At 50.2% G+C, this 22,634-nt stretch overlaps 1 protein-coding gene across 1 annotated transcript in view; it reads left to right on the top strand.

Annotated features, from left to right (window-relative positions):
• LOC144672016 (NACHT, LRR and PYD domains-containing protein 3-like) overlaps positions 1-22,634 on the top strand; it is a 109,555-nt gene that overhangs the window by 11,646 nt on the left and 75,275 nt on the right. Inside the window, 2 exon segments of the mRNA XM_078533956.1 lie at positions 6,654-6,825; positions 6,932-6,997. Of these exon segments, the coding sequence (XP_078390082.1) occupies positions 6,654-6,825; positions 6,932-6,997 (238 nt within the window).

Here is a 22,634-nt window from a genome sequence, read left to right as displayed (position 1 = left end):
GAAGGAGAGGAGCGGGGGAGGAGGAGGAGGGAGAGGAACGGGGAGGAGGAGGAGGAGGGAGAGGGGGAGGAGGAGGAGGGAGAGGAGGAGGAGGGAGAGGAGGGGGAGGAGGAGGAGGAGGAGGAGGGAGAGGAGCGGGGGAGGAGGAGGAGGAGGAGGAGGAGGGAGAGGAGCGGGGGAGGAGGAGGAGGAGGGAGAGGAGCGGGGGTGGAGGAGGAGGAGGGAGAGGAGCGGGGGAGGAGGAGGAGGAGGGTGAGGAGCGGGGGAGGAGGAGGAGGAGGAGGGTGAGGAGCGGGTAGGAGGAGGAGGAGGGAGAGGAGCGGGGGAGGAGGAGGAGGGAGAGGAGCGGGGGGAGGAGGAGGAGGGAGAGGAGGGAGAGGAGGAGGAGGAGGGAGAGGAGGAGGAGGAGGGAGAGGAGCGGGGGAGGAGGAGGAGGGAGAGGAGGAGGAGAGGAGGAGGAGGAGGGAGAGGAGCGGGGGAGAGGAGGAGGAGGAGGGAGAGGAGCGGGGGAGGAGGAGGAGGAGGAGGGAGAGGAGCGGGGGAGGAGAAGGAGGGAGAGGAGGGGAGGAGGGAGGAGGAGGAGGGAGAGGAGCGGGGGAGGAGGAGGAGGAGGGAGAGGAGGGGAGGAGGAGGAGGAGGAGGGAGAGGAGCGGGGGAGGAGGAGGAGGAGGGAGAGGAGCGGTAGGAGGAGGAGGAGGGAGAGGAGCGGGGGAGGAGGAGGAGGGGAGAGGAGCGGGGGAGGAGGGAGGGAGAGGAGCGGGGGAGGAGGAGGAGGAGGAGGAGGGAGAGGAGCGGGGGAGGAGGAGGAGGAGGAGGAGGGAGAGGAGCGGGGGGAGGAGGAGGATGAGGGAGAGGAGCGGAGGAGGAGGAGGAGGAGGAGGGAGAGGAGCGGGGGAGGAGGCGGGGGAGGAGGAGGAGGAGGAGGAGTGAGAGGAGCGGGGGGAGGAGGAGGAGGGAGAGGAGCGGAGGAGGAGGAGGAGGAGGAGGGAGAGGGAGGAGCGGGGGAGGGAGGGGGGAGGAGGAGGAGGGAGAGGAGGGGGAGAGGAGGAGGAGGAGGAGGAGGGAGAGGAGCGGGGGAGGAGGAGGAGGAGGAGGGAGAGGAGCGGGGGAGGAGGGAGGAGGAGGAGGGGAGAGGAGAGGGGGGAGGAGGAGGAGGAGGAGGAGGAGGGAGTGGAGCGGGGGAGGAGGAGGAGGAGGAGGAGGGAGAGGAGCGGGGGAGGAGGAGGAGGAGGGGGAGGAGGAGCGGGGGAGGAGGAGGGGGGAGGGGAGAGGGAGCGGGGGAGTAGGAGGAGGAGGAGGGAGAGGAGGAGGAGGAGTGGAGCGGGGGCATGTGGGTTATGAGTGAGAGAGGGATAGAGTGTGAGAATGAGCCGGAGAGAGCTGGCGAATGAGTTCGAGAGGAGAGAGTGGGCGACTGAGTTGTAGAGTTTGTAGGGGGTTGATTGAGGGAGAGGGGGAGGGGGGTGTGTGAGGGAGAGGGTGAGTGTGCCGCAGGCACACAGCAGGATCCTGAAGGCAGGTCTCGCCCCTCATGAGGACGCCCACCATGGTCATCACAGATAGGGTGTAGCAGGCAGCAGGCTGCCTCCACCACCACCTGTGGATGTTGTAGGAGCGCCAAGACAGAGCAGCAGGATTAGGAAGGTTAAGATGATGTAACTCTTTCGGGTTACAAACATATGAACTAAATTAACAAAATTAGGGATAAAGTAAAAAGCAGCCCCTTAAAGGGACACTGCAAAAACAAAAGACGAAATAAAAAAAAACTCTCCAACATTAAATCAAAATGTGATCAAAGGTGTCAGTAAGACACCCCAACCCCCCTCATCAAGCACCGAAGGCCTCGACGGAGCTAGCGGACACCACGTGGTTCCTCTCCAGGGACACCTGGCCGCGAACGTAGCTGCGGATGCACAGCCTGGGCACGGGTGCTAATCACTTGTACATTGTGTTCACTATTATAAATAAACTCCCAAGAATGTCTCCTTGCCTATGGCTCCTTGTTATTAGCAGTGCTCATGTCACTCAGATGCGAAATCTTAGTTCCTGCACAAGATGAAGGCAGGTGCCTCAGTCCAGGGCCTAATCCCTCTGCGGTGTGTAACCTTCAGACAAAAGTGATGGTCCGGCTTCTCACTCACTGTACACATTAGTGATGCCTGCACCACGATGTTGCTTGTTATTGCTGCCAGAATGTTGTGGGCAGGAATCACAGAGCCCTGTCATTCTCTGTGTGCTCTCAGCACCTCTGAGGTGTTGCTGGCCCCCCATCTCTTCAGCATCTGTGACCGGTGACACTGTGCTCCTGAAGGGGTCAGGTGCTGAAACTTTTTCGAGTTATCAGCAGTCACAGATTGCAGCTCTTTCGAGTACAATCACAGTTCTTGGTTTCCGGGAGTGGGACATGAACCCACAACCCTCTGATTCAAAGGCGAGGGTGCTATGAACTGAGCCACAGCTGACACCTCGTCAGGTGCTGAAACTCTTTCGAGTTATCAACAGTCACAGATTGCAACTCTTTCGAGTACAATCACAGTTCTTGGTTTCCGGGAGTGGGACATGAACCCACAACCCTCTGATTCAAAGGCGAGGGTGCTATGAACTGAGCCACAGCTGACACCTTGTCAGGTGCTGAAGGCTGACAAAGGATCAGGTGCATTTAAATTTTCACAGCTGAGTCTCCATGATATGACCTTGAACATAGAGCGCAAGCAAGCTTCACTCAGCCAGACAGGAGTTAGACATTCACAGAGGCAATGTGAAGAACTATGGAGTGTGCTCGCTGCATGTCGTCATCATCCTCCTGGAATCTAGCGACTATCAGGGCCTCCGCTGTGTCACCATGACATGAGCCTGAGCACTGAGGGTAAGTGCGCTGCCATCAGCCACACAGGAGTCAAACCTTCACTGATGCAAAGTGAGGATGTCAGGACTGTCCTCACTGCATCTCATTATCTTCCTCCATGAGTCTTTTCGCTACGAGGGTCTCCCCTGAGCGCCCCTGCCTTGCCTGGCCAGTGCAATGGCCTCATCGCCAGCACCCTCATCTTCGAGGTCCTCATCATCGTCATGCCCTTCGTCCTCCTCATTGGGGGTGTACATGCAGCAGCTCCATCGTCTCCTCAGCCATTTGCTTCCTGACTTTGCAGCGCCAGTTTTTAGAGCACGCAGCAAATGAAGATGATGCGCGACACCCTCTGGGGAGAGTTTTGCAGTGCTCCACCAGACCTATCAAGGCACCTGAATCTCATTTTGAAAATGCCTATTGTTTGCTCCACCAAAGTCTGGGTCACGGTATGAGCTTCATTGTACCGTCACTCTGCTTCAGTCTGAGGCCGCCACATGGGTGTCATCAGCCATGTCATCCATGGGTAATCCTTGCCCCCGAGGAGCCAACCCTGCAGCCTCTCTGAGTCCTGGACGAGGTCAGGGATCTGAGACCTGCTCAGGATGTAGGAGTTGTACACGCCGCCTGGGAATCGTGCGCGGACCTATAAGATGTGTTTGTGGTGGTCGCACACCAGCTAAACATTCAGCAAGTGGAAGCCCCTGCAGTTAATATACTTGACTGCTAAACCATGTGGTATACCACGAAATCACCAGGCTCCATGATCCTAACGTCGTCCTCCTGCAGGATAAATGAGAGAGACAAGTGGGCTAGCATGGTTGTACTAAGAAACCTCTCTTGGTTAAGTCTGAAGGCTTCTTCACACAGGCAGGAAAGTGCTGGCCAGTGTGTAATGCACTCATTGGCTATCCAAAACCCCATCCACCTTTTGCCCCACTCCACTTGACCGATTGGCAGCAGCTTTGGCCATTGGACTGCATGCTGTGCTCTCGGATCAGGTGGAGGCATTCTCCTAACCTACACTGCAAGGCTGCACTGTTAGCTTGAGCCACAATGGATACTGGTCCAAACCTAAATAAAGACATTGCAAGGGGCTGAGAGCACCTTCACCAGTGACTGTGCCATGGCACCTTTTGCATTGGGATTGGACAACTTGTCCAGTCAGCCATTGTCCTGCTGCCCTCTAAAACCCACATTTAATTTGCAGTCTGCATCCGAGGGGTGAACACTTATGGAGCTTTGGGTGGCACTTTTGCGTTGCTTGTGTGGGCAGAAAAGTTTCAGAGGCCTGACTCCTATTATGTCAATGGAGCTGCAGCTGAATGGTTTTAGCTGCAGCTGAATGCTCTCATTTGACAAGCTTTTTGAAATGCGTGGCCACATCCCTCATTCCCTGACCGCACCCCCCCCTCCCCCCCCAAAGCCAACCCACCACCGCATCTGCTCGAGTCTTTCCTTCAGTCTGTCTGCCCTGCCTTGCCCTCTACCCCACCTGGCAAGTGCTTAAGTATTTCCTTCAGTCTGTGCTGCCTTGCCTTCCACCCCCACTGCCCCCCAGTCTGACCCGCATTGGAGCCCTTGCCCCAGCACCGCACTAAAAGCCAGCCGGGAAAAAGTGACTTGCCTGTGAATGCGCAGCGACTCTATTGTGAATTCCAACGAGTGATACTCGTGAGCGCTGCACAAGGGTTGTGAACCTCAGAGTTCCCCTCGAAGTTCAGCATACCAGGTGCATGCCTTTTAAAGGCAGTTGAGAAGCATGCTGGTTTTCTCAGTTCAGAACCTTCCCTGCCCCTGAGTTATGATTCACTGCTGTTTTATTTCTGAGCAAATCAAAAGTGTGAGAAATAAGTGGATCGGAAGTCACATCAACATGGGCAGTAAATTTGATGTGGGGGAATTATTCTGCCGAGCAGGGCTTATAATTAGATGCAAGTGTATTAAAATGATGATCCTGACGTGCAGCAGCAGGAAACGCGGCCGGCCGCTGACTGATGGAGCAGATGATCGTACACTGGTTTCAGGATGGCGTAAAATCAACTTTTGGCTTTCTAGCCATGATGTTCCCCACCCGCCATGTCATCTGACACCAACAGGGCCAGAAAATTCCAGCGACTGCCTCCTCACCACGTCATTTCGTGCCCCTTTTCAGCCACGGTTGGAGGTTGAATCAGACTATCCATCATCTCCCAATGAAACCTTGAGTTGAACTCCCACGCCATGTACTCTGCATCACAAAGATCATCTGCTTGTAGCTTTGAAACATTACCTTTCTCCAACCCCGCATCAGCTCATCCACTGCTGAACGCCTGTACAAACATTTGTTAGCTCCTGGATGACCTTCCATCACCTCTAATCTTGAGGAACTCCAAAATTCTGCTGCTTGTCCCCCAATCCTCCCCATGTCTTGTTCAGATGTTACACTTCTGTTTGTTCACCTAAAATGACTCCTGGTCTTTGAATCCTCCAGTTTAAAATTTACATCCTCCTGTTTAACGATACATTTTGGCCTTAACCCTCCCCAATCTGTAACCTCCTCCAGCTCTGCAACTCTCCTGTGCCACTGAAATTTTCTGTCACTGTGATGCTACTCTCTTGTGCACTTAATCCTCCACACCATCACTTGTGGCTAAGCATTCAGTTGTTTTATTCCCCACTCTATGAAAATCTGCCTAACTACCTCCCTCTGCACCTTAAAACATACTATTCCTGTTTTGAGCACTTATGCTAATTTATCCTGCTTTATATTGGGTTCATCATCTGATTCCACGTCTGTGACAGCTATGGCACATTGTTGTATCAGCTGTGGCTCAGTTCATAGCACCCTCGCCTTTGAATCAGAGGGTTGTGGGTTCGTGTCCCACTCCCGGAAACCAAGAACTGTGATTGTACTCGATAGAGTTGCAATCTGTGACTGTTGATAACTCGAAAGAATTTTGGAGGTGTCAGCTGTGGCTCAGTCCATAGCACCCTCGCCTTTGAATCAGAAGGTTGTGGGTTCATGTCCCACTCCCGGAAACCAAGAACTGTGATTGTACTCAAAAGAGTTGCAATCTGTGACTGTTGATAACGCGGAAGAATTTTAGAGGTGTCAGCTGTGGCTCAGTTCATAGCACCCTCGCCTTTGAATCAGAGGGTTGTGGGTTCATGTCCCACTCCCGGAAACCAAGAACTGTGATTGTACTAGTAAGAGTTGCAATCTGTGACTGTTGATAACTCGAAAGAGTTGAGATGTTTTAATTACTGAGGGATGTGATTGAATTGGTTGGATTTTCCTCACTGTTACTGTTGGCCGATTTGTCTGACCAATAAATCAACAGTAATTGCTTTGATTGGTCAATGGTAACTTCTCAGTTTTCTTGCTGGTTTTCTTTATTCAGAATCACCCCTCCCCTGTCTCCTGAGCTCTGATTTGCTGCTATTTTATTTATGAGCAGATCACAAAGTGTGAGCAACAAGTGAATCATATCATCAATCAGTAATTTGATGTCATGTTGGACACTGAAGGACAGAGAAAAATAATCACATTGTTGCAGATTCTTATTCCTCACTCTCCTTGAAATGTAGCTCTGATTTCTGTTTCAGCGTTATCAGGTTTATTTCCTGTTTATCAGGTTTATTTTATGAATGACAATATTTGCAGAACATTCACCCATGTTCACCATGGATCATGACCTGTCCCAGTGACTGCTCCCTGTGCTCAAAACAGCAGGGAAATCCCATCACTGAGCAGATCCATTCCTTCTCATTGTCAGTGATTATCTTACACTCCGCTCCTCAATATTTCCATTGTTATTTTTCACAGAAAGTCACTGAGCTCGTGAAGAAGGGAAACCGGTCAGACAGTTCCAAACTGCTCCTAAATCTGGTGATGGAGAAAGGTTCGAGGGCCGGAAGGGTGATGTGGGAATCCTTTGTGAAAATGCACCATGGGGTACCAAAGTTGGATAAAATACTGAAAGAAATACAGAAACTTGGTACGGTAAAATCTCACAGTGAATTTAATTTCAGATTCAAAATACTGCAGATCTTACTGTGATATTACACATCTGATTTCATGAAATCTGAATTGATTTTAAACAGGTTCTGATTCATTTGTTTATATGAACTTGAAGCCAGAAGTATCCGAAATACCCAGTCACCTGAAAGGTAAATGATGAAATGGAGATTACAAACCATTGATTTCACTTGTGAGAAACATTTGTTTAGCGATTGGTAGAATCTGGGGATCAGAACTCCAAACCCTGAAAAAACACGATTGAGTGTACTTTGGATTTGTCATGAATCCTCGATGCGTCTGCCTAAGGTTTCAATTCACACAATTTCAGATGTTTCCTATAAATATGAAGATTGCTATAACTTGTGTAGTGTTGCACACACACTTCAGGACCCAGATTCCCTGTGAAACCCCGTACACACCTGGCAGAATCCTGATGTACTGTGAAACGCTGTACACACCTGGCAGGATCCTGATGCACTGTGAAACCCCGTACACACCTGGCAGGATCCTGATGCGCTGTGAAACCCCCTACACAACTGGCAGAATCCTGATAAACTGAAACCCCTAAACACCTAGCGGGACCCTGATGCACTGCAAAGCCCTGTATACACCTGGCAGGATCCTGAAACACTGTGAAACCCTGTACACACCTGGCAGGATCCTGATACACTGTGAAGCCCCGTAAACACCTGGCAGGATCCTGATACACGGTGAAACCCTGTACACACCTGGCAGGATCCTGATACACGGTGAAACCCTGTACACACCTGGCAGGATCCTGATATACTGTGGAACTTTGTAAACACGTGGCAGGATCCTGGTACAATGTGAAACCCCATATACACCTGGCAGGATCCTGGTACGCTGTGAGACCCTGTAAACACCTGACAGGATCCTGATACACTGTGAAACCCTGTACACACCTGGCAGGATCCTGATACACTGTGAAACCCTGTACACACCTGGCAGGATCCTGATGCAGGATGAAACCACGTACACACCTGGCAGGATCCTGATCCACTGTGAAACCCCGTACATACCTGGCAGGATCCTCATACACTGTGAAACTCCGTAAACACCTGGCAGGATCCTGATACACTGTGAAACCCTGTACACACCTGGCAGGATCCTGGTACACTGTGAAACCCCATATACACCCGGCAGGACCCTGATACACTGTCAGACCCTGTAAACACCTGGGAGGATCCTGATACACTGTGAAACCCTGTACACATCTGGCAGGATGCTGACACACTATGAATCCCCGTACACACCTGGCAGGATCCTGATGCACTGTGAAACCCCCTACATAACTGGCAGAATCCTGATACACTGAAAACCCTAAACACCTGGCAGCATCCTGATGCACTGCGAAGCCCTGTATACACCTGGCAGGATCCTGAAACACTGTGAAGCCCCGTAAACACCTGGCAGGATCCTGATACACGGTGAAACACCGTACACACGTGGCAGGATCCTGATACACTGTGAAACCCTGTACACACCTGGCAGGATCATGATGCACTGTGAAACCGTATAGACACCGGGCAGAACCCTGATATACTGTGGAACTTTGTAAACACGTGGCAGGATCATAGTACAATGTGAAACCCCATATACACCTGGCAGGATCCTGGTACACTGTGAGACCCTGTAAACACCTGACAGGATCCTGATACACTGTGAAACCCTGTACACACCTGGCAGGATCCTGATACAGGATGTGACTACGTACACACCTGGCAGGATCCTGATACAGGGTGAAACCCCGTACACACCTGGCATGATCCTGATACACTGTGAAACCCTGTACACACCTGGTAGGATCCTGGTACACTGTGAAACCACATAGACAGCTGGCAGGACCCTGGTATACTGTCAGACCCTGTAAACACCTGGGAGGATCCTGATACACTGTGAAACCCTGTACACACCTGGCAGGATCCTGATTCACTGTGAAATCCTGTCCACGCCTGGCAGGATCATGATGCGCTGTGAAACCCTGTAGGCACCGGGCAGGACCCTGTTATACTGTGGAACTTGGTACACACGTGGCAGGATCCTGGTACAATGTGAAACCCCATATACGCCTGGCAGGATCCTGGTACACTGTGAGAGCCTGTAAACACCTGGGAGAATACTGATACACTGTGAAACCCTGTACACACCTGGCAGGATCCTGATATATCATGAAACCATGTACACAGCTGGCAGAATCCTGATCCACTGTGAAACGCCGTACACACCTGGCAGGATCCGAATAGACTGTGAAACACCGTACACACCTTGCAGGATGCTGATACACTGTGAAACCCTTTACACACATTGCAGGATCATGGTACACTGTGAAACTCTGTACACAGCTGGCAGGATCCTGATACACAGTGAAACCCTTTCCACAACTGGCAGGATCCTGATACTCTGTGAAGCCCCGTATACACCTGGCAGGATCCTTATACAATGTGAAACCCAGTATACACCTGGCCGGACCATGATGCACTGTGAAACCCTGTAGACACCGGGCAGGAACCTGATATACTTTGAAACTTTGTACACACCTGGCAGGATCCTTATACACTGTGAAACCCTGTCCACACCTGGCAAGATCCTGATACAGGATGAAACCACTTACACACCTGGCAGGATCCTGAAACACTGTGAAACCCTGTATACACCTGGGAGGATACTGATACACTGTGAAATTCTGTACACACCTGGCAGGATCCTGATACACTGTGAAACCCTGTACACAACTGCCAAGATCCTGAGATAGGATGAAACCACATACACACCTGGCAGGATCCTGATACACTGTGAAACCCCGTACACACCTGGCAGGATCCTGATTCACTGTGAAACCCCGTACACACTTGGCAGGATCCTTATACACTGTGAAACCCTGTCCACACCTGGCAAGATCCTGATCGACTGTGAAACCCCATACACACCTGGCAGGATTCTGATACACTGTGAAACCACATACACAACTGCCAAGATCCTGATATAGGATGAAACCACATACACACCTGGCAGGTTCCTGATACACTGTGAAACCCCGTACACACCTGGCAGGATCCTGATTCACGGTGAAACCCCGTACACACTTGGCAGGATCCTTATACACTGTGAAACCCTGTCCACACCTGGCAGGATTCTGATACACTGTCAAACCCCGTACACACCTGGCAGGATCCTGAGACAGGATGAAACCACATACACACCTGGCAGGTTCCTGGTACACTGTGAAACCCCGTACACACCTGAGAGGATCCTGATACACTGCGAAACCCTGTACACACCTGGCAGGATCCTGATACACTGTGAAACCCCACACGCACCTGAAAGGATCATAATACACTGTGAAAGCCCCTAGCCGCTGACAGGATCCTGATACACTGTGAAACCCTGTACACACCTGGCAGGATCCTGATACCCTGTGAAACCCTGTAGACACCGGGCAGGACCCTGATATACTGTCGAACTTTGTACACACGTGGCAGGATCCTGGTACAATGTGAAACCCCATATAGGCCTGGCAGGATCCTGGTACACTGTGAGACCCTGTATACACCCGGGAGAATACTGATACACTGTGAAACCCCCTACACACCTGGCAGGATCCTGATATACTGTGAAACCCTGTATGCACCTGGGAGGATTCTGATAGACTGTGAAATTCTGTACACACCTGACAGGATCCTGATACACTGTGAAACCCTGTACACAACTGGCAAGATCCTGATATAGGATGAAACCACATACACACCTGGCAGGATCCTGATACACTGTGAAACCCCGTACACACCTGGCAGGATCCTGATTCACTGTGAAACCCCGTACACACTTGGCAGGATCCTGATTCACTGTGAAACCCTGTCCACATCTGGCAAGATCCTGATCCACTGTGAAACCCCATACACACCTGGCAGGATTCTGATACACTGTCAAACCCCGTACACACCTGGCAGGACCCTGAGACAGGATGAAACCACATGCCCACCTGGCAGTATCCGAGTACACTGTGAAACCCTGTACACACCTGAGAGGATCCTGATACACTGTGAAACCCCGGACACACCTGGCAGGATCATGGTACACTGTGAGACCCTGTAAACAGCTGGGAGGATACTGATACACTGTGAAATCCTGTACACACCTGGCAGGATCCTGATACACAGCTGGCAGGATCCTGATAGACAGTGAAACCCCGTAAACACCTGGCAGGATGCTTATACACTGTGAAACCCCATACACACCTGGCAGGATCCTGATACAATATGAAACCCCCTACACAACTGGCAGGACCATGATGCACTGTGAAACCCTGTAGACACCGGGCAGGACCCTGATACACTGTGAAACTTTGTACACACTTGGCAGGATCCTGGTACACTGTGAAACCCCATTTACACTTGACAGGATTCTGATACACTGTGAGACCCTGTAAACACCTGGGAGGATTCTGATACACTGTGAAATCCTGTACACACCTGGCAGGATCCTGATACAGGATGAAACCACATACACAGCTGGCAGGATCCTGATCCACTGTAAAACCCTGTACACACCTGGCAGGATCCTGATAGACAGTGAAACCCCGTACACACCTGGCAGGATCCTTATACACTGTGAAACCCCGTACACACCTGGCAGGATCCTGATACAATATGAAACCCCCTACACAACTCGCAAGACCATGATGCACTGTGAAACCCTGTAGACACCGGGCAGGACCCTGATACACTGTGAAACTTTGTGCACACCTGGCAGGATCCTGGTACACTGTGAAACCCTGTACACACCTGGCAAGATCCTGATACAGAATGAAACCGCATACACTCCTGGCAGGATCCTGATACACTATGAAACCCCGTACACACCTGGCAGGATCCTTATACACTGTGAAACCCTGTCCACACCTGGCAAGATCCTGATCCACTGTGAAACCCTGTACACACCTGGAAGGATCCTGACACACTATGAAGCCCCGTACACACCTGGCAGGATGCTGATGCACTGTTAAACCCCGTACACACCTTGCAGGCTCCTGATTCAGTGTTAAACCCCGTAAACAACTGGCAGGATCCTAATGCACTGTGAAATCCATAAAGAACTGGCAGGATCCTGATACACTGTGAAACCCCGTACACACCTGGCAGGATCCTGATACACTGTGAAACCCTGTACACACCTGGCAAGATCCTGATACAGAATGAAACCGCATACACTCCTGGCAGGATCCTGATACACTGTGAAACCCCGTACACACCTGGCAGGATCCTTATACACTGTGAAACCCTGTCCACACCTGGCAAGATCCTGATCCACTGTGAAACCCTGTACACACCTGGAAGGATCCTGACACACTATGAAGCCCCGTACACACCTGGCAGGATCCTGATGCACTGTTAAACCCCGTACACACCTTGCAGGCTCCTGATTCAGTGTTAAACCCCGTAAACAACTGGCAGGATCCTGATGCACTGTGAAATCCATAAAGAACTGGCAGGATCCTGATACACTGTGAAACCCCGTACACACCTGGCAGGATCCTGATACACTGTGAAACCCTGTACACACCTGGCAGGATCCTGATACACTGTGAAACCCCGTACACACCTGACAGGTTCCTGATACATCATGAAACCACGTACACACCTGGCAGGATGCTGATACACTGTGAAACCCCGTACACACCAGGCAGGATCCTTAGACAGGATGAAACCACATACACACCTGGCAGGATCCTGGTACACTGTCAAACCCCGTACACACCGGAGAGGATCCTGATACACTGTGACAACCCGACACACCTGGCAGGATTCTGAAACACTGTGAAACCCTGTACACACCTGGCTGGATCCTGATACACTGTGAAACCTTGTACACACGTGGCAGAATCCTGATACACTGTGAAACCCTGTACACAACTGGCAGGATTCTGATACACTGTGAAGCCCCGCAAACACCTGGCAGGATCCTGATACACTGTGAAACCCTGTAGACACTGGCAAGACCCTGATATACTGTGGGACCCTGTAAACACCTGGGAGAATACTGATACACTTTGAAACACTGTACACACCTGGCAGGATTCTGTTACATCATGGAACCACGTACACACCTGGCTTGATCCTGATACACTGTGAAACCCCATACACACATGGCAGGCACCTGATACACTGTGAAACCCTGTACACACCTGGCAGGATCCTGATACACTGCAGCCCTGTACACGCCTGGCAGGATCCTGATACACTGTGAAACCCCGTACACACCTGGCAGGTTCCTGATACACTGTTAAACCCCGTACACACCTGGCAGGTTCCAGATACACTGTGAAACCCCGTACACACCAGGCAGGATCCTGAGACAGGATGAAACCACATACACACCTGGCAGGATCGTGGTTCACTGTTAAACCCCGTACACACCTGAGAGGATCCTGATACACTGTGAAACCCCGACACACCTGGCAGGATCCTTATACACTGCGTAACCTTGTATACACCTGGCAGGATCCTGAGACAGGATGAAACCACATACACACTTTGCAGCATCCTTATACACTGCGAAACCCTCTACACACCTGACAAGGATCCTGATCCACTGTTAAACCCCATACGCACTTGGCAGGATCCTGATACACTGTGAAACCCTGAACATAACTGGCAGGACCTGATACACTGTGAAACCCCGTACAAACCTGGCAGGATCCTGACACATTATGAAGCCCCATACACACCGGGCAGGATCTTGACACACTATGAAGCCCTGTACACAGCTGGCAGGATCCTGATATAATGTTAAACCCTGTGCACACCTGGCAGGAAGATGATGCATTGTGAAACCCTGTAGACATCGGGCAGGATCCTGATATACTGTGGTACTTTGTACACACGTGGCAGGATCCTGGTACAATCTGACACCCCACATACACCTGGAAGGATCCTGGTACACTGTGAAACCCTGTAAACACCTGGGAGGATACTGATACACTCTGAAATCCTGTACACACCTGGCAGGATCCTGATACACAATGAAACCACGTACACAGCTGGCAGGATCCTGATCCACTGTGAAACCCCGTACACATCTGGCAGGATCCTGATAGACTGTGAAACCCCGTACACACCTGGCAGGATGCTGATACACTGTGAGACCCTTTACACACCTTGCAGGATCCTGGTACACTGTGAAACCCTTTCCACAACTGGCAGGATCCTGATACACTGTGAAGCCCCGTACACACCTGGCAGGATCCTTATACACTGTGACACCCCGTACACACCTGGCAGGATCCTGGTACAATGTGAAACCTAGTACACACCTGGCAGGACCATGATGCACTGTGAAAACCTGTAGACACCGGGCAGGACCGTGATATACTGTGAAACTTTGTACACACCTGGCAGGATCCTGGTACACTGTGAAACCCCATATGCACCTGGCAGGATTATGGTACACTGTGAGACCCTGTATACACCTGGCAGGAACCTGATACACTGTGAAACCCTGTACACAACTGGCAAGATCCTGATACAGAATGGAACCACTTACACACCTGGCAGGATCCTGATACACTGTGAAACCCCGTACACGCCTGAGATGATCCTGATACACTGTGAAACCCTGTACACACCTGGCAGGATCTTTAGACACTGCGAAACCCTGTACACACCCGGTAGTATCCTGATCCACTGTGAAACCCCATACGCACCTGAAAGGATCATAATACACTGTGAAAGCACCTAGCAGCTGACAGGATCCTGATACACTGTGAAACCCTGTACACATCTGGCAGGATCCTGATACACTGTGAAACCCTGTTCACACCTGGAAGGATCCTGACACACTATGAAGCCCCGTACACAGCTGGCAGCATCCTGACACACTATGAAGCCACATACACACCTGGCAGCATCCTGATGCACTGTTAAACCCCGTGCACACCTGGCAGAATCCTGATGCACTGTGAAACCCCCTACACATCTGGCAGGATCCTGATGCACTGTGAAACGCCGTACACACCTGGCAGGATCTTGATAGACTGTGAAACACCGTACACACCTGGCAGGATGCTGATACACTGTGAAACCCTTTACCCACCTTGCAGGACCCTGGTACACTGTGAAACACTGTACACAGCTGGCAGGATCCTGATACACTGTGAAACCCTTTCCACAAGTGACAGGATCATGATACACTGTGAAACACCACATTCACCTGACAGGATCCTTATACACTGTGAAACCCTGTCCACACCTGGCAGGATCCTGAGACAGGATGAAACCACATGCCCACCTGGCAGTATCTGAGTACACTGTGAAACCCTGTACACACCTGAGAGTATCCTGATTCAATGTGAAACCCTGGACACACCTGGCAGGATCCTGATCCACTGTGAAACCGCATACGCACCTGAAAGGATCATAATACACTGTGAAACCCCCTAGCAGCTGACAGGATCCTGATACACTGTGAAACCCCGTACACACCTGGCAGGATCCTGATACACTGTGAAACCCTGTACACACCTGGAAGGATCCTGAGACACTATGAAGCCCCGTACACAGCTGGCAGCATCCTGACACACTATGAAGCCCCGTAAACACCTGGCAGGATCCTGATACATTTTGAAACCCTGTAGACACCGGGCATGACCCTGATATACTGTGGAACGTTGTACACACGTGGCAGGATCCTGGTACACTGTGAGACGCTGTGAACACCTGGGAGAATACTGATACACTGTGAAACCCTGTACACACCTGGGAGGAACCTGATACATGATGAAACCACGTACACACCTGGCAGGATCCTGATGCACTGCGAAGCCCCCTACACACCAGGCAGCATCCTGACACACTATGAAGCCTCGTACACACCAGGCAGGATCCTGATGCACTGTTTAAACCCCGTACACACCTGGCAGGATCCTGATGCACTGTGAAACCCCCTACACAACTGGCAGGATCCTGATGCACTGTGAAACCCCGTAACCACCTGGCAGGATCCTGATGCACTGTGAAGCTCCGTACACACCTGTCAGGCTCCTGATACACTGTTAAACCCCGTACATAACTGGCAGGATCCTGATACACTGTTACACCCCGTACACAACTGGCAGGATCCTGATGCAATGTGAAATCCCTAAACAACTGGCAGGATCCTGATACACTGTGAAACCCCGTACACACCTGGCAGGATCCTGATACACTGTGAAACCCCGTACACACATGGCAGGTTCCTGATACATCATGAAACCACGTACACACCTGGCTTGATCCTGATACACTGTGAAACCCCATACACACCAGGTAGGATCCTGAGACAGGATGAAACCACATACACACCTGGCAGGATCCTGGTACACTGTCAAACCCCGTACACACCTGAGAGGATCCTGATACACTGTGAAAACCCGACACATCTGGCAGGATTCTGAAACACTGTGAAACCCTGTACACACCTGGCTGGATCCTGATACACTGTGAAACCCTGTACACACCTGGAAGGATCCTGATACACTGTGAAACCCTGTACACACCTGGCAGGATCCTGACACACTATGAAGCCCCGTACACACCTGGCAGGATCCTGAGACAGGATGAAACCACATGCCCACCTGGCAGTATCCGAGTACACTGTGAAACCCTGTACACACCTGAGAGTATCCTGATTCAACGTGAAACCCTGGACACACCTGGCAGGATCCTTATACAAGGCAAAACCCTGTACACACCTGGCAGGTTCCTGATCCACTGTGAAACCGCATACGCACCTGAATGGATCATAATACACTGTGAAACCCCCTAGCAGCTGACAGGATCCTGATACACTGTGAAACCCTGTACACACCTGGAAGGATCCTGAGACACTATGAAGCCCCGTACACAGCTGGCAGCATCCTGACACACTATGAAGCCCCGTAAACACCCGGCAGGATCCTGATACATTCTGAAACCCTGTAGACACCGGGCATGACCCTGATATACTGTGGAACGTTGTACACACGTGGCAGGATCCTGGTACACTGTGAGATGCTGTAAACACCTGGGAGAATACTGATACACTGTGAAACCCTGTACACACCTGGGAGGAACCTGATACATGATGAAACCACGTACACATCTGGCAGGATCCTGATGCACTGCGAAACCCCCTACACACCAGGCAGCATCCTGACACACTATGAAGCCTCGTACACACCAGGCAGGATCCTGATGCACTGTTAAACCCCGTACACACCTGGCAGGATCCTGATGCACTGTGAAACCCCCTACACAACTGGCAGGATCCTGATGCACTGTGAAACCCCGTAACCACCTGGCAGGATCCTGATGCATTGTGAAACCCCGTAAACACCTGTCAGGCTCCTGATACACTGTTAAACCCCGTACACAACTGGCAGGGTCCTGATGCACTGTGAAATCCCTAAACAACTGGCAGGATCCTGATACACTGTGAAACCCCGTACACACCTGGCAGGATCCTGATACACTGTGAAACCCCGTACACACCTGGCAGGATCCTGATACACTGTGAAACCCCGTACACACCTGGAAGGTTCCTGATACATCATGAAACCACGTACACACCTGGCTTGATCCTGATACACTGTGAAACCACGTACACACCAGGCAGGAATCCTGAGATAGGATGAAACCACATACACACCTGGCAGGATCCTGGTACACTGTCAAACCCCGTACACACCTGAGAGGATCCTGATACACTGTGAAAACCCGACACATCTGGCAGGATTCTGAAACACTGTGAAACCCTGTACACACCTGGCTGGATCCTGATACACTGTGAAACTCTGTACACACCTGGAAGGATCCTGATACACTGTGAAACCCTGTACACAACTGGCAGGATTCTGATACACTGTGAAGCCCCGCAAACACCTGGCAGGATCCTGACACACTATGAAGCCCCGTACACACCTGGCAGGATCCTGAGACAGGATGAAACCACATGCCCACCTGGCAGCATCCTAGTACACTGTGAAACCCTGTACACACCTGAGAGGATCCTGATACACTGTGAAACCCCGGACACACCTGGCAGGATCCTGGTACACTGTGAGACCCTGTAAACAGCTGGGAGGATACTGATACACTGTGAAACCCTGTACACAACTGGCAGGATCCTGGTACACTGTGAGACCCTGTAAACACCTGGGAGGATACTGATACACTGTGAAACCCTGTACACACCTGGGAGGATTCTGATAGACTGTGAAATTCTGTACACACCTGACAGGATCCTGATACACTGTGAAACCCTGTACACAACTGGAAAGATCCTGATATAGGATGAAACCACATACACACCTGGCAGGATCCTGATACACTGTGAAACCCCGTACACACCTGGCAGGATCCTGATTCACTGTGAAACCCCGTACACACTTGGCAGGATCCTGATTCACTGTGAAACCCTGTCCACACCTGGCAAGATCCTGATCCACTGTGAAACCCCATACACACCTGGCAGGATTCTGATACACTGTCAAACCCCGTACACACCTGGCAGGATCCTGAGACAGGATGAAACCACATGCCCACCTGGCAGTATCCGAGTACACTGTGAAACCCTGTACACACCTGAGAGGATCCTGATACACTGTGAAACCCCGGACACACCTGGCAGGATCATGGTACACTGTGAGACCCTGTAAACACCTGGGAGGATACTGATACACTGTGATATCCTGTACACACCTGGCAGGATCCTGATACAGGATGAAACCACATACACAGCTGGCAGGATCCTGATACACTGTAAAACCCTGTACACACCTGGCAGGATCCTGATAGACAGTGAAACCCCGTAAACACCTGGCAGGATGCTTATACACTGTGAAACCCCGTACACACCTGGCAGGATCCTGATACAATATGAAACCCCCTACACAACTGGCAGGACCATGATGCACTGTGAAACCCTGTAGACACCGGGCAGGACCCTGATACACTGTGAAACTTTGTACACACCTGGCAGGATCCTGGTACACTGTGAAACCCCATTTACACTTGACAGGATCCTGGTACACTGTGAGACCCTGTAAACACCTGGGAGGATTCTGATACACTGTGAAATCCTGTACACACCTGGCAGGATCCTGATACAGGATGAAACCACATACACAGCTGGCAGGATCCTGATCCACTGTAAAACCCTGTACACACCTGGCAGGATCCTGATAGACAGTGAAACCCCGTACACACCTGGCAGGATCCTTATACACTGTGAAACCCCGTACACACCTGGCAGGATCCTGATACAATATGAAACTCCCTACACAACTCGCAAGACCATGATGCACTGTGAAACTCTGTAGACACCGGGCAGGACCCTGATACACTGTGAAACTTTGTGCACACCTGGCAGGATCCTGGTACACTGTGAAACCCCATTTACACCTGACAGGATCCTGGTATACTGTGAGACCCTGTAAACACCTGGGAGGATACTGATACACTGTGAAATTCTGTACACACCTGGCAGGATCCTGATACAATGTGAAACCCTGTACACACCTGGCAAGATCCTGATACAGAATGAAACCACATACACTCCTGGCAGGATCCTGATACACTGTGAAACCCCGTACACACCTGGCAAGATCCTGATCCACTGTGAAACCCCATACGCACCTGGCAGGATCCTGATGCACTGTGAAACCCTGTACACAACTGTCAAGATCCTGATACAGGATGAAACCACATACACACCTGGCAGGATCTTGATACACTGTGAAACTCCGTACACACCTGGCAGGATTCTGATTCACTGTGAAACCCCGTACACACTTGGCAGGATCCTGATACACTGTGAAACCCTGTCCACACCTGGCAAGATCCTGATCCACTGTGAAACCCCATACGCACCTGGATGGATCCTGATACACTATGAGCCCTGTACACACCTGGCAGGAGCATGATGCACTGTGAAACCCCGTAGACACCTGGCAGAATTCTGGTTTACTGTGAAGCCTGGCAGGATCCTGAAATACTGTGAAATCCTGTGCACACCTGGCAGGATCCTGGTACACTGTGAAACCCTGTACACGCCTGGCTGGATCCTGATACACTGTGATGCACCGTACACACCTGACAGGATCCTGATACAATGTGAAACCCTGTATACACCTGGCAGGACCACGATGTACTGTGAAACCCTGTAGACACCGGGCAGGACCCTGATACACTGTGAAACTTTGTACACAACTGGTAGGATCCTGGTACACTGTGGAACCCCATTTACACCTGACAGGATCCTGGTACACTGTGAGACCCTGTAAACACCTTGGAGGATACTGATGCACTGTGAAACCCTGTAGACTCCTGGCAGGACCCAGATACAGGATGAAACCACGTACACACCTGGCAGGATCCTGATACACTGTGAAACCCCGTACACACCAGGCAGGACCCAGATACAGGATGAAACCACGTACACTCTTGGCAGGATCCTGGTACACTGTGAAACTCCGTACACACCACGCCTTTCAGAAATCAATCTATAGTTGTGAATGCCATTAAGACATTTGAATTCCGAAGTCTCTTGGCCAAACAAAATCCATCAAAACATCTCATCATTCCCTCAATTTCAACTTCCATTAACTTAATTCATTGACAAAAAAGAGTAAATGCTGAGAATGCTGAAAATCTGAAACAAAAACAAAAATTTCTGGAAACACTCAGCAGGTCAGGCAGCATCTGTGGAGAGAGAAACAGAATTAGTGTTTCAGGCTGATGACACTTTGCCATATCAGTTGTAATGCAGAATCATTGACCTGAAACGTACCTCTCTTCACAGATGCTGCCTGGCCTGTTTTGTGTTTATGGCATTTTCTGTTTTTATTATCTTAAATCATCTCTCTGTACCTTCAGAACAACAGTAACTTTTACCTGTGATTTGGTAACTAAAAAACTGCATGTAATATCCCAGATAACCTGCCGCAGTCCTGAAACAACAACAATGTCTCCCCTCTGTATTCACAGTCTGTCTCCCTCTCAGTGCACACAATATCCCAGATAACCTGCCTAAGTCCTGAAACAACAACAATCTATCTCCTGTCTACTCAGTCTGTCTCTCTCTCTCTAACTCAGTGCAGACAGTCTCCCAGATAACTTGCCTGGACCTGAACCATTAATGTTGGAACTTCAATTTTAAAGCTGGAATAGTTTTGGATGGGAATTCCAGAACCTAGAGCCCAGGAAGCTGAAGATATGACAGTTAATTGGGGACAGTGAAGTTTGGGATGCACAGGAGGCCAGTTTGGATGAAAGCAAAATTCTGAGTGTTCTACGACCATCAGAGTTTACCGAGCTAGGGAGAGGTGAACATTGGAAACATCCGAAAACAGGAGTGAGAATGTTTGTAATCAAAATGCTGCCATGCTGAATTTATACATGTTGGCGAGCAATCTGAAAGAAGAAAAAAACATCCAGCAGATAAGGCAGAAACAGAGTTTATGTTTCAGTTCAATGACTCTGTATCAGATCTGATATGACGAAGTGTCATTGGCCTGAAATGTAAATTCAGTTTCTCTCTTCACAGATGCTACCTGACCTGTTGAGTATTTCCAGAATTTCCTGTTTTTATTACCTTAAATCATCTCTCTGATGGGTGAACAGAACAAGGGGTGAGTTAGAATACAGATAAGACCATGAGACATAGGAGCAACAAGTCTGTTCCACCATTCAATGAGATCATGGCTGATCTGATAATCCTCAATTCCACTTTCCTGCCTTTTCCCCATAACCCTTGATTCCCTTACTGATTAAAATCTGTCTATCTCAGCCTTGAATATACTTAACGACCCAGCCTCTACAGCCCGCTGCGGTAAAGAATTCCACAGATTCACTACCCTCTGAGAGAAGAAATTCCTCCTCATCTCTGTCTTAAATAAGCGATCCTTTACTCACAAATTATGCCCTCTGGCCCTGGGCTCTCCCACAAGGGGAGACAAACTTTCAGCATCTACCCTGTCAAGCCCCTTAAGAATCTTACGTGTTTCAATAAGGTTGCCTCTCATTTTTCCAATGAGTACAGGCCCAACCTACTCAACCTTTCCTCATAAGAAAATCCCTCCATACCCAGGATCAACCTAATGAACCTTCTCCGGACTGCCTCCAATGCCAGTATATATATTCTTAGATAAGGGGACCAAAACTTTTCACAGTATTCATGTGTGGTCTAATTAGTGCTTTGTTTAGTTTTAGCAATACTTCCCCGTTTTTATACTCCATATACTTCCCGTTGAAGTAAAGGCCAACATTCCATTTGCCTTCCCTACTCCCTGCTGAATTTGAATGCTAGCTTTCTGGGATTCATGCACGAGGACCCCACTGTGCTGCAGCTCTCAGCAGCCTTTCTCCATTTAAATAATATTCAGCTTTCCATTCTTACTGCCAAAGTGCATAACCTCACATTTTCTGACATTTTATTCCATCTGCCAAGTTTTTGCCCACTCACTTAACCTGTCTATATCCCTCTGTAGACTCTTTATCCCATCCTCACAACTCGCCTTGCCATCTATGTTTGTGCCGTCCGCAATCTTGGCAAAAGTACGTTTACTTCCCTCATCCAAGTCATTAATATATATTATTAAGGCTCCAGCACTGATCCCTGTGGCCCTCCACTAGTTATAGGTTGCCATCCTGAAAATGCCCACAATTATCCCAACACTTTGTCTTCTATCAGTTAGCCAATCCTCTATCCATGCTAATATACTACCCCCAACAACAAGGGCTTTTATCTTATCTT

This window comes from Cetorhinus maximus, chromosome 35 (assembly GCF_964194155.1).
Source record: "Cetorhinus maximus chromosome 35, sCetMax3.hap1.1, whole genome shotgun sequence".
In the NCBI taxonomy this organism is placed as follows: domain Eukaryota; kingdom Metazoa; phylum Chordata; class Chondrichthyes; order Lamniformes; family Cetorhinidae; genus Cetorhinus; species Cetorhinus maximus.
Note: the sequence above shows the minus strand (reverse complement) of the source record. Positions and strands in the feature narration are given on the sequence as shown.